The sequence below is a fragment of the Salmo salar genome, chromosome 14, assembly GCF_965601325.2.
Source record: "Salmo salar chromosome 14, fSalSal1, whole genome shotgun sequence".
Lineage (NCBI taxonomy): Eukaryota > Metazoa > Chordata > Actinopteri > Salmoniformes > Salmonidae > Salmo > Salmo salar.
The window spans coordinates 45,094,432-45,109,387 of record NC_138304.1 but is presented as its reverse complement, the minus strand read 5'-3'; the positions used below and the strand labels follow the sequence as shown (position 1 = coordinate 45,109,387).

The 14,956-nt window shown below is 49.1% G+C and overlaps 1 protein-coding gene across 3 annotated transcripts in view; it reads right to left on the bottom strand.

The window, feature by feature from the left end:
• Positions 1-14,956, bottom strand: part of cadm3 (cell adhesion molecule 3) — a 136,096-nt gene that overhangs the window by 26,022 nt on the left and 95,118 nt on the right. For all 3 annotated transcript variants that reach the window (XM_014141079.3, XM_014141081.3, XM_014141083.3), the window contains exons 5-7: positions 14,482-14,619; positions 4,813-4,983; positions 4,154-4,244 (exon numbers count right to left, since the gene is read on the bottom strand). In XM_014141079.3, the coding sequence (XP_013996554.3) occupies positions 4,154-4,244; positions 4,813-4,983; positions 14,482-14,619 (400 nt within the window). The remainder of the gene's footprint in view (positions 1-4,153; positions 4,245-4,812; positions 4,984-14,481; positions 14,620-14,956) is intronic.

The window sequence follows — 14,956 nt, the reverse complement described above, 5'->3', positions numbered from 1 at the left end:
TGTTACAGAATGGACTGAGGTGTATAACTGTGTTACAGAATGGACTGAGGTGTATAACTGTGTTACATAATGGACTGAGGTGTATAACTGTGTTACAGAATGGACTGAGGTGTATAACTGTGTTACAGGATGGACTGAGGTGTATAACTGTGTTACAGAATGGACTGAGGTGTATAACTGTGTTACAGAATGGACTGCGGTGTATAACTGTGTTACAGGATGGACTGAGGTGTATAACTGTGTTACAGGATGGACTGAGGTGTATAACTGTGTTACAGAATGGACTGAGGTGTATAACTGTGTTACAGAATGGACTGAGGTGTATAACTGTGTTACAGGATGGACTGAGGTGTATAACTGTGTTACAGAATGGACTGAGGTGTATAACTGACTACTAATACGGAAGTGGTATACAATTGCCAGCACTCCAGGGTCTGCTGATCAAATAGATAGGAACGGAATGGACCGGAATGTTGTGGAATGGAATAGAATGTAGTGGGATGGAATGTTATGGAATAGAATATTAAAAAATATATATATATTTAACCTTTATTTAACTAGGAAGCCAGTTAAGAACACATTTGCATTTACAATGACGGCCTACCAAAAGGCAAAAGGCCTCCGGCGGGATAAAAATAAAGAAAATAAATAAAAATAGGACAAAACACACATCACAACAAGAGAGACAACACAACACTACATAAAGAGAGACCTAAGACAACAACATAGCAAGGCAGCAACACATGAAAACACAGCATGGTAGCAACACAACATAACAACAACACGGTAGCAACACAACATGACACAAAACGTGGTACAAACATTATTGGACACAGACAACAGTAGAAAGTGCAAGAAGGTAGAGACAACAATACATCACTCGAAGCAGCCACAATTGTCAATAAGAGTGTTCATGATTGAGTCTTTGAATGAAGCGATGGAGATAAATCGGTCCTGTTTGAGTGTTTGTTGCAGCTCGTTCCAGTCGCTAGCTGCAGTGAACTGAAAAGAGGAGCGGCCCAGGGATGTGTGTGCTTTGGGGACCTTTAACAGAATGTGACTGGTAAAACTGATGTTGTATGTGGAGGATGAGGGCTGCAGTAGATATCTCAGATAGGGGGGAGTGAGGCCTATGCAGTGGAATGAAATGGATTGTTATGGAATAGAATGGAATGGAATGTTATGTAGTGGAATGGAATGTTGTGGAATAGAATGGAATGTTATGGAATGGAATAGAATGTAGTGGAAAGGAATGGAATGTTATGGAATGGAATAGAATGTAGTGGAAAGGAATGGAATGCGACAGTCCTCCAGTACAGGGTGCACATTCCATTCTATTTGATTAGAGCCTCTTGAAACAGCTCTTGTTCATCTCGTCAAGACATTCTCAGAACTTGCTGAGACATGACGGTGCGCACCAGAAACAAGCCCTGAAGCCTAATTGTATTATGCAGTTAAACGTGAAAGATTCTGAACAGGTCAGATTCTGAACAGCAGAGATGTTGCCATGGTGGCAGTGTTTGACTGACAGCTGAGACCCAGCCTGTATCTGATGGGTCACTAGTCATTCAGCCCAAGGAGCTGTGCATATTCTCTCTCTTTCTTTCTCTCTCTTTCTCTCTCTCTCTCTCTTTCTCTCTTTCGCTCTCTCTCTCTCTCTCTCTCTCTTTCTCTCTCTCTTTTGCTCTCTCTCTCTCTCTCTCTCAATCATAACACTTCTCTTCCTCTCTCTCTCTTTTTCTCTCCCTCCCGTTCTCTTTATGGTAGAGAAGAGGATGAGGAGGGTGGAGAAGTGGATGAGGAGGGTGGAGAAGAGGATGAGGAGGGTGGAGAAGAGGATGAGGGGGGTGGAGAAGGGGATGAGGAGGGAGGAGAAGAGGATGAGGAGGGTGGAGAAGAGGATGAGGAGGGTGGAGAAGGGGATGAGGAGGGAGGAGAAGAGGATGAGGAGGGTTGAGAAGAGGATGAGGAGGGTGGAGAAGAGGATGAGGAGGGTGGAGAAGAGGATGAGGAGGGAGGAGAAGAGAATGAGGAGGGAGGAGAAGAGGATGAGGAGGGAGGAGAAGAGGATGAGGAGGGTGGAGAAGGGGATGAGGAGGGAGGAGAATATGATGAGGAGGAGGAGAAGAGGATGAGGAGGGAGGGAGAAGAGGATGAGGATGAGGAGAAGAGGAGGAGGAAGAGGAGATGAGGAGGAGGATAAGAGGATGAGGAGGGATGAGAAGAGGATGAGGAGGGATGAGAAGAGGATGAGGAGGGAGGAGAAGAGGATGAGGAGGGATGAGAAGAGGATGAGGAGGGAGGAGAAGAGGATGAGGAGGGACGAGAAGAGGATGAGGAGGGAGAAGGAAAAGGTTCAAAGCATTATTATTATTATTATAATTATGAATTATTATAATTATTGGAGAGGACAAGAAGAACAAGGGAAAGTTTAGCCTTGACAGACAAGAGTCTGAGTTAGTCTGAGTTAGATTGGAGTGAGTGACATGGTGAGAGAGATAGTCAGTAACATGGTGATAGAGATAGTCAGTGACAGGGTGAGAGAGATAGTCAGTGACATGGTGAGAGAGATAGTCAGTGACATGGTGAGAGAGATAGTCAGTGACATGGTGAGAGAGATAGTCAGTGACATGGTGAGAGAGATAGTCAGTGACATGGTGAGAGAGATAGTCAGTGACATGGTGAGAGAGATAGTCAGTGACATGGTGAGAGAGATAGTCAGTGACATGGTGAGAGAGATAGTCAGTGACATGGTGAGAGAGATAGTCAGTGACATGGTGAGAGAGATAGTCAGTGACAGGGTGAGAGAGATAGTCAGTGACATGGTGAGAGAGATAGTCAGTGACAGGGTGAGAGAGATAGTCAGTGATGGGGTAATATAGTCAGTGAGACAGAGGGTGAGAAGAGGGAGACAGAGGGTGAGGAGGGGGAGACAGAGTGGGAGAGGGGGGAGACCGAAGGTGAGACAGAGGGTGAGAAGGGTGAGAGAGTGGGAGGGGAGGGGAGGGAGATAGAGGGTGTGAAGGGGGAGACAGAGGGTGAGAAGGGGGAGACTGAGGGTGAGAAGGGGGAGTCAGAGTGGGAGAGGGGGGAGACCGAGGGTGAGACAGAGGGTGAGAAGGGGAGACAGAGTGGGAGAGGAGGGATACAGAGGGTGAGAAGGGGGAGACTGAGGGTGAGAATGGGGAGACAGAGGGTGAGAATGGGGAAGCATAGGGTGAGAAGGGGGAGACAGAGTGGGAGAAGGGAGAGACAGAGTGGGAGAGGGGGAGGCAGGAGGACGAGAGGAGAGGAGACAGAGGGTGAGAAGGGGGAAACTGACGGTGAGAAGGGAGAGACCGAGGGTGAGAAGGGGGAGACAGAGTGGGAGAGGGGGGAGACAGAGGGTGAGAAGGGGGAGACAGAGTGGGAGAGGGGGGAGACAGAGTGGGAGAAGGGGGAGACAGAGGGTGAGAAGGGGGAGACAGATTGGGAGAAAGGGGAGACAGAGTAGGAGAGGGGGGAGACAGAGGATGAGACAGAGGGGGAGAGGGGGAGACAGAGGGGAAGAGACAGGAGACAGAGTAGGAGAAAGGGGAGACAGAGTGTGAGACAGGTGAGAGAGGGGAGACAGAGGGCAGACAGGGGAGACAGAGGGGGAGAGAGGGGAGACAGAGTGTGAGACAGGGGAGAGAGGGGAGACGGGGGGAGACGGGGGGAGACAGAGGGGGAGAGAGGGGAGACAGAGTGTGAGACAGGGGAGAGAGGGGAGACAGAGGGCAGACAGGGGAGACAGAGGGGGAGAGAGGGGAGACAGAGGGGGAGAGAGGGGAGACAGAGGGGGAGAGAGGGGAGACAGAGTGTGAGACAGGGGAGAGAGGGGAGACAGAGGGCAGACAGGGGAGACAGAGGGGGAGAGAGGGGAGACAGAGTGTGAGACAGGGGAGAGAGGGGAGACGGGGGGAGACGGGGGGAGACAGAGGGGGAGAGAGGGAAGACAGACGGTGAGAGGAGAGGAGACAGAGTGGGAGAAAGGGGAGAGAGAGGGGGAGAGAGGAGCAGATCTAGTAGTGTTGTTCATGAGTGTGTGTGTGTGTGTGTGTGTGTGTGTGTGTGTGTGTGTGTGTGTGTGTGTGTGTGTGTGTGTGTGTGTGTGTGTGCGTGTGTTTCTTACTTCGGGTTTCCATTGCCTATGCATTGTATAATGAACTTCTCTCCCTCTCTGGGCAGATCATTCTGAGGCTGGATAGTGACGTCTGGGGTGACTAGAGAAAAGACACAACATACAGTAACATTACATACACTGGAGAAGATACACACACTGCTACACACACACTGCTACACACGCACTGCTACACACGCACTGCTACACACAGGTATGAGCAAACTAACATAATATCCTAACTCAGCATTGCTTACTCTCTGGGGTTTTAGGCTGCGTATCGACTGCAGATGTAAAAAGTTATTTCTATAATGAATGTGATTGATTGACCTAGCTGTAGCACTGACAGCGTGGTAAACAAACGAGTCTCCTGCAGGTGGCAGTATACACATGACCAGCAGTAGCAGCAGTACTGAGAGGCAGAAGCATAACTGCATACGGAGAGTCAAATTTCTTAGAAGCACATCTCCTTGGATACTGGTCCCACGTTTCCTCTCCTCACCTCGCTTCCCTCCGTCATTTTCAAAAGGAGGCGATGAGAGGATGTGATGAAAGGACGCAAGGTATCCATGAAATGAGTGAAAGGGCCATAGCCTGGGCTACCGTACAGTATGATCATGATATACATGAGGTTGCAGTGGCAGGGCTTGGCCAGTGGGGGCAGCACTTACACAGGACTCTGATGGGCTGTTCGGTCCACTTCTCACCCGAGGACAGAGAAGGGTGGTCAACAGCACAGCCGATCAGGGTGTTGTCGTCGCTACGGCCCACCGTCAGAGTCAACTCACTGATCACTGTGTAGGTGGCCTCGTCTGGATTAGTCTCCACCACGTCAGGACGACCTGGACGTGCACACGCAGACACACACATACACAGAGACGCACACACACATACACAAATTGTCACCATGGGTACTCTTTTTAACTGTCATTGTATAAAATTATTATAAAATACTATCACTGCATGATATAATGCTACTACTGAATGATATAATACTACCACTATATGATATAATATTACCACTATGTGATATAATATTACCACTGTATGATATAATACAACTACTGAATGATATAATACTACCACTATATGATATAATATTACCACTATATGATATAATATTACCACTGTATGATATAATACAAGTACTGAATGATATAATACTACCGCTGAATGATATAATAGTACAACTGTTTGAAATAATACTACTTACTGTATGATGTATAATACTACCACTGTATGATATAATACTACTGTATGATATAACAGTTCTCTATAATATAATATTACCAATGGTAGATATAATACTACTTTATGATACAATTATACTACTGTATTGTATAATACATTGGTATGATGTAATACCGCTGTATGATATAATACTACCATTGTATGATATAGTACTAATGTATGATATAATACTACAACCGTATGACATAACAATACCACTGTATGATATTATATGACTGTATGATATAATACCACTATGATATAATAATACCACTGTATGAAATAATACTACCATTATGATATAATACCACTGTATGATATAATACTACCACTGAATGATATAGTACTACCTCTGTATGATATTGTACAACTTCTGCATGATGGAATACTACTACTGTATGATGTAATACTACCACTGAATGATATAATACTTCCTCTGCATGATATAATACTATCAATGTATGATGTAATACTACCACTGAATGATACAACACTACAACTGTATGATATAATACTACTGTATTATATATAACTGCCAATTTATGATATAATATCAATGTATGATATTATACTACCACTGTATGATATAATACTACCACTATGATATAGTACTACTTCTGTATGATAGAATACTACTACTGCATGATGTAATTCTACCACTGAATGATATAATACTACTACTGTTTGATATAATACTACCACTGAATGATATTATACTACTGTATGACATATTACCACTGTATTGTATATAACTACCACTGTATGATATAATACTACCATTGAATGATATAACAGTACTATACGATATAATACTACCAATGGACGATACGACACTACTTTATGATATAATATCTACTAATGTAAGGTATAATATGGCATGATATAATACTACCGCTGTATGATATAATACAACCACTGTATGATTTAATACTAATGTATGATATAATACTCCCACTGTATGGTATAACATTACCACTGTATGATATTATATTACTGTATGATATAATACCAATATGGTATAATAATACCACTGTATGAAATAATACTACTATTGTATGGTATAATACCATCACTGTATGATATAATACTACAATTATGATATAATACTACAGTATGATATAATAGTACTCTATGATATAATACTAGAACTGTATAATATAATATTACTGTATGATAAAATACTCATGTATGATATAATACTAGCACTGATGATATAATACTACTGTATGATACAATACTACCAGTATATGAATATTACCACTGTATGATATAATACTACGAATGTATAATATAATACTACCACTGTATGATATAATACTACCACTGTATGATATAATACCATCACTGTCTGAAAAGCTGCTTGTCACATTAGTTTATATTCAAGATACAGAAATACCACTGACTGACTGAGTAATATTTCAGTAATATGACATGGATGATATTTCTCTTTCTCCTTCTCTCTGTCTCTTTCTCTTTTTCTCATTCATGCTCCCACGCACCAGTGCGCACACACACACACGCACGCACACACACACACACACACACACACACACACACACACACACACACACACACACACACACACACACACACACACACACACACACACACACACACACACACCACACACACACACACACACACACACGCATACACACACACACGCACACACACACACAAACACACACACACACGCAAACACACACACACACACAAACACACACACACACACACTCAGGGGCTGGCTACAGTTCAAATCTGGGGATCCACCATAATGATACCATAAATGTTGATTATGTCAGCGTTCCAAATTACACCCTATTTTCTATATAGTGCACTACTTTTGACTAGAGTCCATTGGGCTTTGGTCAAAAGTTGTGCACTAAACAGGGAATAGGGATCCATTTGGGATGCATCTACATCCAATTGAATCCAGACATATTAATCCATTCAGCTGATCAATAGCCCTTACCCTTACATAGAGAACAAGAGCATTCATATTTAAAGCCTCTTCACATCTCTTAGCCCCTCTATTCATTCAATTAAACCCTCTTCAGCTTCAGTCCTCTTCCCTGAATCTCCCAACCATCATCCTTCTTTTTTGCTTTATCCTTCCTACTTTTCCTTCACTGACCCTTCCCTCATAGCCTGTATTGTCTCTCTCCCTTCGTTCCAAATGTCACCCTAATGCCTATGTAGTTCACTACTTCGGACCAGAGCCCTATGGATTGAACTGCTTCTGGAAATGAACTGGTCTAATGTGCTGGTCAAAAGTAGTGCACTACATGTACCCAGACGTTTTGTCTTTATCTCGTTCCCTTCATATTTCCTCTCCTGTCTCTCTCCTGTCTCTCTCCTAAAACGACCCCTCCCTCTCCTGTCTCTCTCCTGTCTCTCTCCTAATACGACCCCTCCCTCTCCTGTCTCTCTCCTAATACGACCCCTCCCTCTCCTGTCTCTCTCCTAATACGACCCCTCCCTCTCCTGTCTCTCTCCTAATACGGCCACTCCCTCTCCTGTCTCTCTCCTAATACGGCCCCTCCCTCTCCTGTCTCTCTCCTAATACGGCCCCTCCCTCTCCTGTCTCTCTCCTGTCTCTCTCCTAATACGGCCCCTCCCTCTCCTGTCTCTCTCCTGTCTCTCTCCTAATGCGGCCCCTCCCTCTCCTGTCTCTCTCCTAATACGGCCCCTCTCTCTCCTGTCTCTCTCCTAATACGGCCCCTCCCTCTCCTGTCTCTCTCCTAATACGGCCCCTCTCTCTCCTGTCTCTCTCCTAATACGGCCCCTCCCTCTCCTGTCTCTCTCCTGTCTCTCTCCTAATACGGCCCCTCCCTCTCCTGTCTCTCTCCTGTCTCTCTTCTAATACGGCCCCTCCCTCTCCTGTCTCTCTCCTGTCTCTCTCCTAATACGGCCCCTCCCTCTCCTGTCTCTCTCCTGTCTCTCTCCTAATACGGCCCCTCCCTCTCCTGTCTCTCTCCTAATACGGCCCCTCTCTCTCCTGTCTCTCTCCTAATACGGCCCCTCCCTCTCCTGTCTCTCTCCTAATACGGCCCCTCCCTCTCCTGTCTCTCTCCTGTCTCTCTCCTAATACGGCCCCTCCCTCTCCTGTCTCTCTCCTAATACGGCCCCTCCCTCTCCTGTCTCTCTCCTAATACGGCCCCTCCCTCTCCTGTCTCTCTCCTAATACGGCCCCTCCCTCTCCTGTCTCTCTCCTGTCTCTCTTCTAATACGGCCCCTCCCTCTCCTGTCTCTCTCCTGTCTCTCTCCTAATACGGCCCCTCCCTCTCCTGTCTCTCTCCTGTCTCTCTCCTAATACGGCCCCTCCCTCTCCTGTCTCTCTCCTAATACGGCCCCTCTCTCTCCTGTCTCTCTCCTAATACGGCCCCTCCCTCTCCTGTCTCTCTCCTAATACGGCCCCTCTCTCTCCTGTCTCTCTCCTAATACGGCCCCTCCCTCTCCTGTCTCTCTCCTGTCTCTCTCCTAATACGGCCCCTCCCTCTCCTGTCTCTCTCCTAATACGGCCCCTCCCTCTCCTGTCTCTCTCCTGTCTCTCTCCTAATACGGCCCCTCCCTCTCCTGTCTCTCTCCTGTCTCTCTCCTAATACGGCCCCTCCCTCTCCTGTCTCTCTCCTAATACGGCCCCTCCCTCTCCTGTCTCTCTCCTGTCTCTCTCCTAATACGGCCCCTCCCTCTCCTGTCTCTCTCCTGTCTCTCTCCTAATACGGCCCCTCCCTCTCCTGTCTCTCTCCTGTCTCTCTTCTAATACGGCCCCTCCCTCTCCTGTCTCTCTCCTGTCTCTCTCCTAATACGGCCCCTCCCTCTCCTGTCTCTCTCCTGTCTCTCTCCTAATACGGCCCCTCCCTCTCCTGTCTCTCTCCTAATACGGCCCCTCTCTCTCCTGTCTCTCTCCTAATACGGCCCCTCCCTCTCCTGTCTCTCTCCTAATACGGCCCCTCCCTCTCCTGTCTCTCTCCTGTCTCTCTCCTAATACGGCCCCTCCCTCTCCTGTCTCTCTCCTGTCTCTCTCCTAATACGGCCCCTCCCTCTCCTGTCTCTCTCCTGTCTCTCTTCTAATACGGCCCCTCCCTCTCCTGTCTCTCTCCTGTCTCTCTCCTAATACGGCCCCTCCCTCTCCTGTCTCTCTCCTGTCTCTCTCCTAATACGGCCCCTCCCTCTCCTGTCTCTCTCCTAATACGGCCCCTCTCTCTCCTGTCTCTCTCCTAATACGGCCCCTCCCTCTCCTGTCTCTCTCCTAATACGGCCCCTCTCTCTCCTGTCTCTCTCCTGTCTCTCTCCTAATACGGCCCCTCCCTCTCCTGTCTCTCTCCTGTCTCTCTCCTAATACGGCCCCTCCCTCCCCTGTCTCTCTCCTAATACGGCCCCTCCCTCTCCTGTCTCTCTCCTGTCTCTCTCCTAATACGGCCCCTCCCTCTCCTGTCTCTCTCCTGTCTCTCTTCTAATACGGCCCCTCCCTCTCCTGTCTCTCTCCTGTCTCTCTCCTAATACGGCCCCTCCCTCTCCTGTCTCTCTCCTGTCTCTCTCCTAATACGGCCCCTCCCTCTCCTGTCTCTCTCCTAATACGGCCCCTCTCTCTCCTGTCTCTCTCCTAATACGGCCCCTCCCTCTCCTGTCTCTCTCCTAATACGGCCCCTCCCTCTCCTGTCTCTCTCCTGTCTCTCTCCTAATACGGCCCCTCCCTCTCCTGTCTCTCTCCTAATACGGCCCCTCTCTCTCCTGTCTCTCTCCTAATACGGCCCCTCCCTCTCCTGTCTCTCTCCTAATACGGCCCCTCTCTCTCCTGTCTCTCTCCTGTCTCTCTCCTAATACGGCCCCTCCCTCTCCTGTCTCTCTCCTGTCTCTCTCCTAATACGGCCCCTCCCTCTCCTGTCTCTCTCCTAATACGGCCCCTCCCTCTCCTGTCTCTCTCCTGTCTCTCTCCTAATACGGCCCCTCCCTCTCCTGTCTCTCTCCTGTCTCTCTCCTAATACGGCCCCTCCCTCTCCTGTCTCTCTCCTAATACGGCCCCTCCCTCTCCTGTCTCTCTCCTGTCTCTCTCCTAATACGGCCCCTCCCTCTCCTGTCTCTCTCCTGTCTCTCTCCTAATACGGCCCCTCCCTCTCCTGTCTCTCTCCTGTCTCTCTTCTAATACGGCCCCTCCCTCTCCTGTCTCTCTCCTGTCTCTCTCCTAATACGGCCCCTCCCTCTCCTGTCTCTCTCCTGTCTCTCTCCTAATACGGCCCCTCCCTCTCCTGTCTCTCTCCTAATACGGCCCCTCTCTCTCCTGTCTCTCTCCTAATACGGCCCCTCCCTCTCCTGTCTCTCTCCTAATACGGCCCCTCCCTCTCCTGTCTCTCTCCTGTCTCTCTCCTAATACGGCCCCTCCCTCTCCTGTCTCTCTCCTAATACGGCCCCTCCCTCTCCTGTCTCTCTCCTAATACGGCCCCTCCCTCTCCTGTCTCTCTCCTGTCTCTCTCCTAATACGGCCCCTCTCTCTCCTGTCTCTCTCCTAATACGGCCCCTACCTCTCCTGTCTCTCTCCTAATACGGCCCCTACCTCTCCTGTTTCTCTCCTAATACGGCCCCTCCCTTTTCTTTCTCCCCCTCTCTCTCCATCCCCCTCTCTCCCTCCTCTCTTCCCCTTTCCCTCCCTCCCTCCCTCTTCCTCCCCTCTCTCCTTCCCTCTTCTCTCTAGCTCTCTCTTCTCTTTCTCTCTCTCTCTCTCTCCCTCCCCTCTTCTCTCTCCCCCTCTCCCTCCCCTCTGAGCCTCTTTAATCTCTGTAAGCCCGTCAAAGGAGCAGTAGTGAGTGGCGATCTATGCGCTCGTTTCTCTCAGTTAGCTTCTTACAGCACAGCGCTCAATTCCTGTGGCCCAAATGGCCTTATAGGACCTGGCCAAAGGTAGTGCCCTACATAGGTAATAGGGTGCTATTTGGGACACAAACATTGTATGAGAGGGTGTCATAATAACACATTGACCCATGATGCTCCTCTCCTCAGCCTCTCCTCGGTCCCTTTCTTCAGCCATAAGACTGCACAGCAGCACACACATTAACTGTCACACAGAGTTGAGCTCATAAAGTCTCCAACACCAGGGGGATGCTCTCCTCTCATAAAGACTCCAACACCAGGGGGGTGCTCTCCTCTCATAAAGACTCCAACACCAGGGGGATGCTCTCCTCTCATAAAGACTCCAACACCAGGGGGGTGCTCTCCTCTCATAAAGACTCCAACACCAGGGGGATGCTCTCCTCTCATAAAGTCTCCAACACCAGGGGGATGCTCTCCTCTCATAAAGACTCCAACACCAGGGGGATGCTCTCCTCTCATAAAGACTCCAACACCAGGGGGGTGCTCTCCTCTCATAAAGACTCCAACACCAGGGGGATGCTCTCCTCTCATAAAGACTCCAACACCAGGGGGATGCTCTCCTCTCATAAAGACTCCAACACCAGGGGGATGCTCTCCTCTCATAAAGTCTCCAACACCAGGGGGTGCTCTCCTCTCATAAAGACTCCAACACCAGGGGGATGCTCTCCTCTCATAAAGACTCCAACACCAGGGGGATGCTCTCCTCTCATAAAGACTCCAACACCAGGGGGATGCTCTCCTCTCATAAAGACTCCAACACCAGGGGGATGCTCTCCTCTCATAAAGACTCCAACACCAGGGGGATGCTCTCCTCTCATAAAGTCTCCAACACCAGGGGGATGCTCTCCTCTCATAAAGACTCCAACACCAGGGGGATGCTCTCCTCTCATAAAGACTCCAACACCAGGGGGGTGCTCTCCTCTCATAAAGACTCCAACACCAGGGGGGTGCTCTCCTCTCATAAAGACTCCAACACCAGGGGGGTGCTCTCCTCTCATAAAGACTCCAACACCAGGGGGATGCTCTCCTCTCATAAAGACTCCAACACCAGGGGGGTGCTCTCCTCTCATAAAGACTCCAACACCAGGGGGATGCTCTCCTCTCATAAAGACTCCAACACCAGGGGGGTGCTCTCCTCTCATAAAGACTCCAACACCAGGGGGATGCTCTCCTCTCATAAAGACTCCAACACCAGGGGGATGCTCTCCTCTCATAAAGACTCCAACACCAGGGGGGTGCTCTCCTCTCATAAAGACTCCAACACCAGGGGGTGCTCTCCTCTCATAAAGACTCCAACACCAGGGGGATGCTCTCCTCTCATAAAGACTCCAACACCAGGGGGTGCTCTCCTCTCATAAAGTCTCCAACACCAGGGGGGTGCTCTCCTCTCATAAAGACTCCAACACCAGGGGGATGCTCTCCTCTCATAAAGACTCCAACACCAGGGGGGTGCTCTCCTCTCATAAAGACTCCAACACCAGGGGGATGCTCTCCTCTCATAAAGACTCCAACACCAGGGGGGTGCTCTCCTCTCATAAAGACTCCAACACCAGGGGGATGCTCTCCTCTCATAAAGTCTCCAACACCAGGGGGATGCTCTCCTCTCATAAAGACTCCAACACCAGGGGGATGCTCTCCTCTCATAAAGACTCCAACACCAGGGGGATGCTCTCCTCTCATAAAGACTCCAACACCAGGGGGATGCTCTCCTCTCATAAAGACTCCAACACCAGGGGGATGCTCTCCTCTCATAAAGTCTCCAACACCAGGGGGATGCTCTCCTCTCATAAAGACTCCAACACCAGGGGGATGCTCTCCTCTCATAAAGTCTCCAACACCAGGGGGATGCTCTCCTCTCATAAAGACTCCAACACCAGGGGGGTGCTCTCCTCTCATAAAGACTCCAACACCAGGGGGATGCTCTCCTCTCATAAAGACTCCAACACCAGGGGGATGCTCTCCTCTCATAAAGACTCCAACACCAGGGGGATGCTCTCCTCTCATAAAGACTCCAACACCAGGGGGATGCTCTCCTCTCATAAAGACTCCAACACCAGGGGGATGCTCTCCTCTCATAAAGACTCCAACACCAGGGGGGTGCTCTCCTCTCATAAAGACTCCAACACCAGGGGGATGCTCTCCTCTCATAAAGACTCCAACACCAGGGGGATGCTCTCCTCTCATAAAGACTCCAACACCAGGGGGGTGCTCTCCTCTCATAAAGACTCCAACACCAGGGGGTGCTCTCCTCTCATAAAGACTCCAACACCAGGGGGATGCTCTCCTCTCATAAAGACTCCAACACCAGGGGGTGCTCTCCTCTCATAAAGTCTCCAACACCAGGGGGGTGCTCTCCTCTCATAAAGACTCCAACACCAGGGGGATGCTCTCCTCTCATAAAGACTCCAACACCAGGGGGATGCTCTCCTCTCATAAAGACTCCAACACCAGGGGGGTGCTCTCCTCTCATAAAGACTCCAACACCAGGGGGGTGCTCTCCTCTCATAAAGACTCCAACACCAGGGGGATGGTTTCCACTTTCACTATCTGCAGCTCTTCCTCTGTCTTTTCATGGTTTATCTGGAACCAATGTCACTCAATATATCCTAATAGTACATGCTGTGTGCATCCCAAATGGCACCCTATTCCCTATATGTCTAACCCCCCCATCCCATTTATCCCTTCTCTCTCTCTCTCTCTCTCTCTCTCTCTCATCTACCCTCTCTCCCATCTACCCCTCCCTCTCTCCCATCTACCCTCTCTCTCTCTCTCTTTCTCTCTCTACCATCTACCCCTCTCTCTCTCTCCCATCTACCCTCTCTCTCTCTCTCTCTCTCTCCTGTCTACCCCATCTCTCTCTCCCCCATCTACCCTCTCTCCCATCTAACCTCTCTCTCTCCTGTCTACCCCCTCTCTCTCTCCCATCTACCCTCTCTCTCCTGTCTACCCCTCTCTCTCCCATCTACCCCACCTCTCTCTCTCCCATCTACCCCACCTCTCTCTGTCCCATCTATCCTCTCTCTCTCTCCCCTGTATACCCTCCCCCTCTCTCTCCTGTCTACCCCCTGTCTCTCTCTCCCATATACCCCCACTCTCTCTCTCCCATATACCCCCCTCTTCCATTTGCCCTCTCTTTCTCCCCCGTCTACCCCCTCTCTCCTGTCTCCCTCTCCAGTCTCTCTCTCTCTTCCCTCCTCTCCCCCTCCCTCCATCTCTCCCCTCCTGTCCCCCTCCACCCTTACCTGTAAGTTCCTCCTGGTTCCTGTACCAGCGTAGTTTGGCGGGGGGCTTGCTCCCGGAGCTGGTGCAGGTGAGGGTGACCTTACCCCCCTCCTGGACGGTGTCTTCATAGCCAGAGATCTGGGGCTTACCAGGGACCCCTGACGGAGACAGAGAGAGAGAGAGAGAGAGAGAGAGAGAGAGATTTGAACTAAGCTCTTGAGGCTACTGTAAAAATGTATGTACCAACTCCAGATTGCTCCTTTAAAACACAGACAGACATACAGAAGACATACAGACAGAATACAGTACAGAATTACACTACAAGCATAAAGTAGAGACAGAATGGAATACAGCCAGTGGACATACAGAACCTATAGTCTAAACCCCCTTGAACTTTTTTCATATTTTGTTGCGTTACAAAGTGGGATTGAGATAGATTTAATTGTATTTCTTTGGCATTGATCTACACAAAATACGCCATAATGTCAAAGTGAA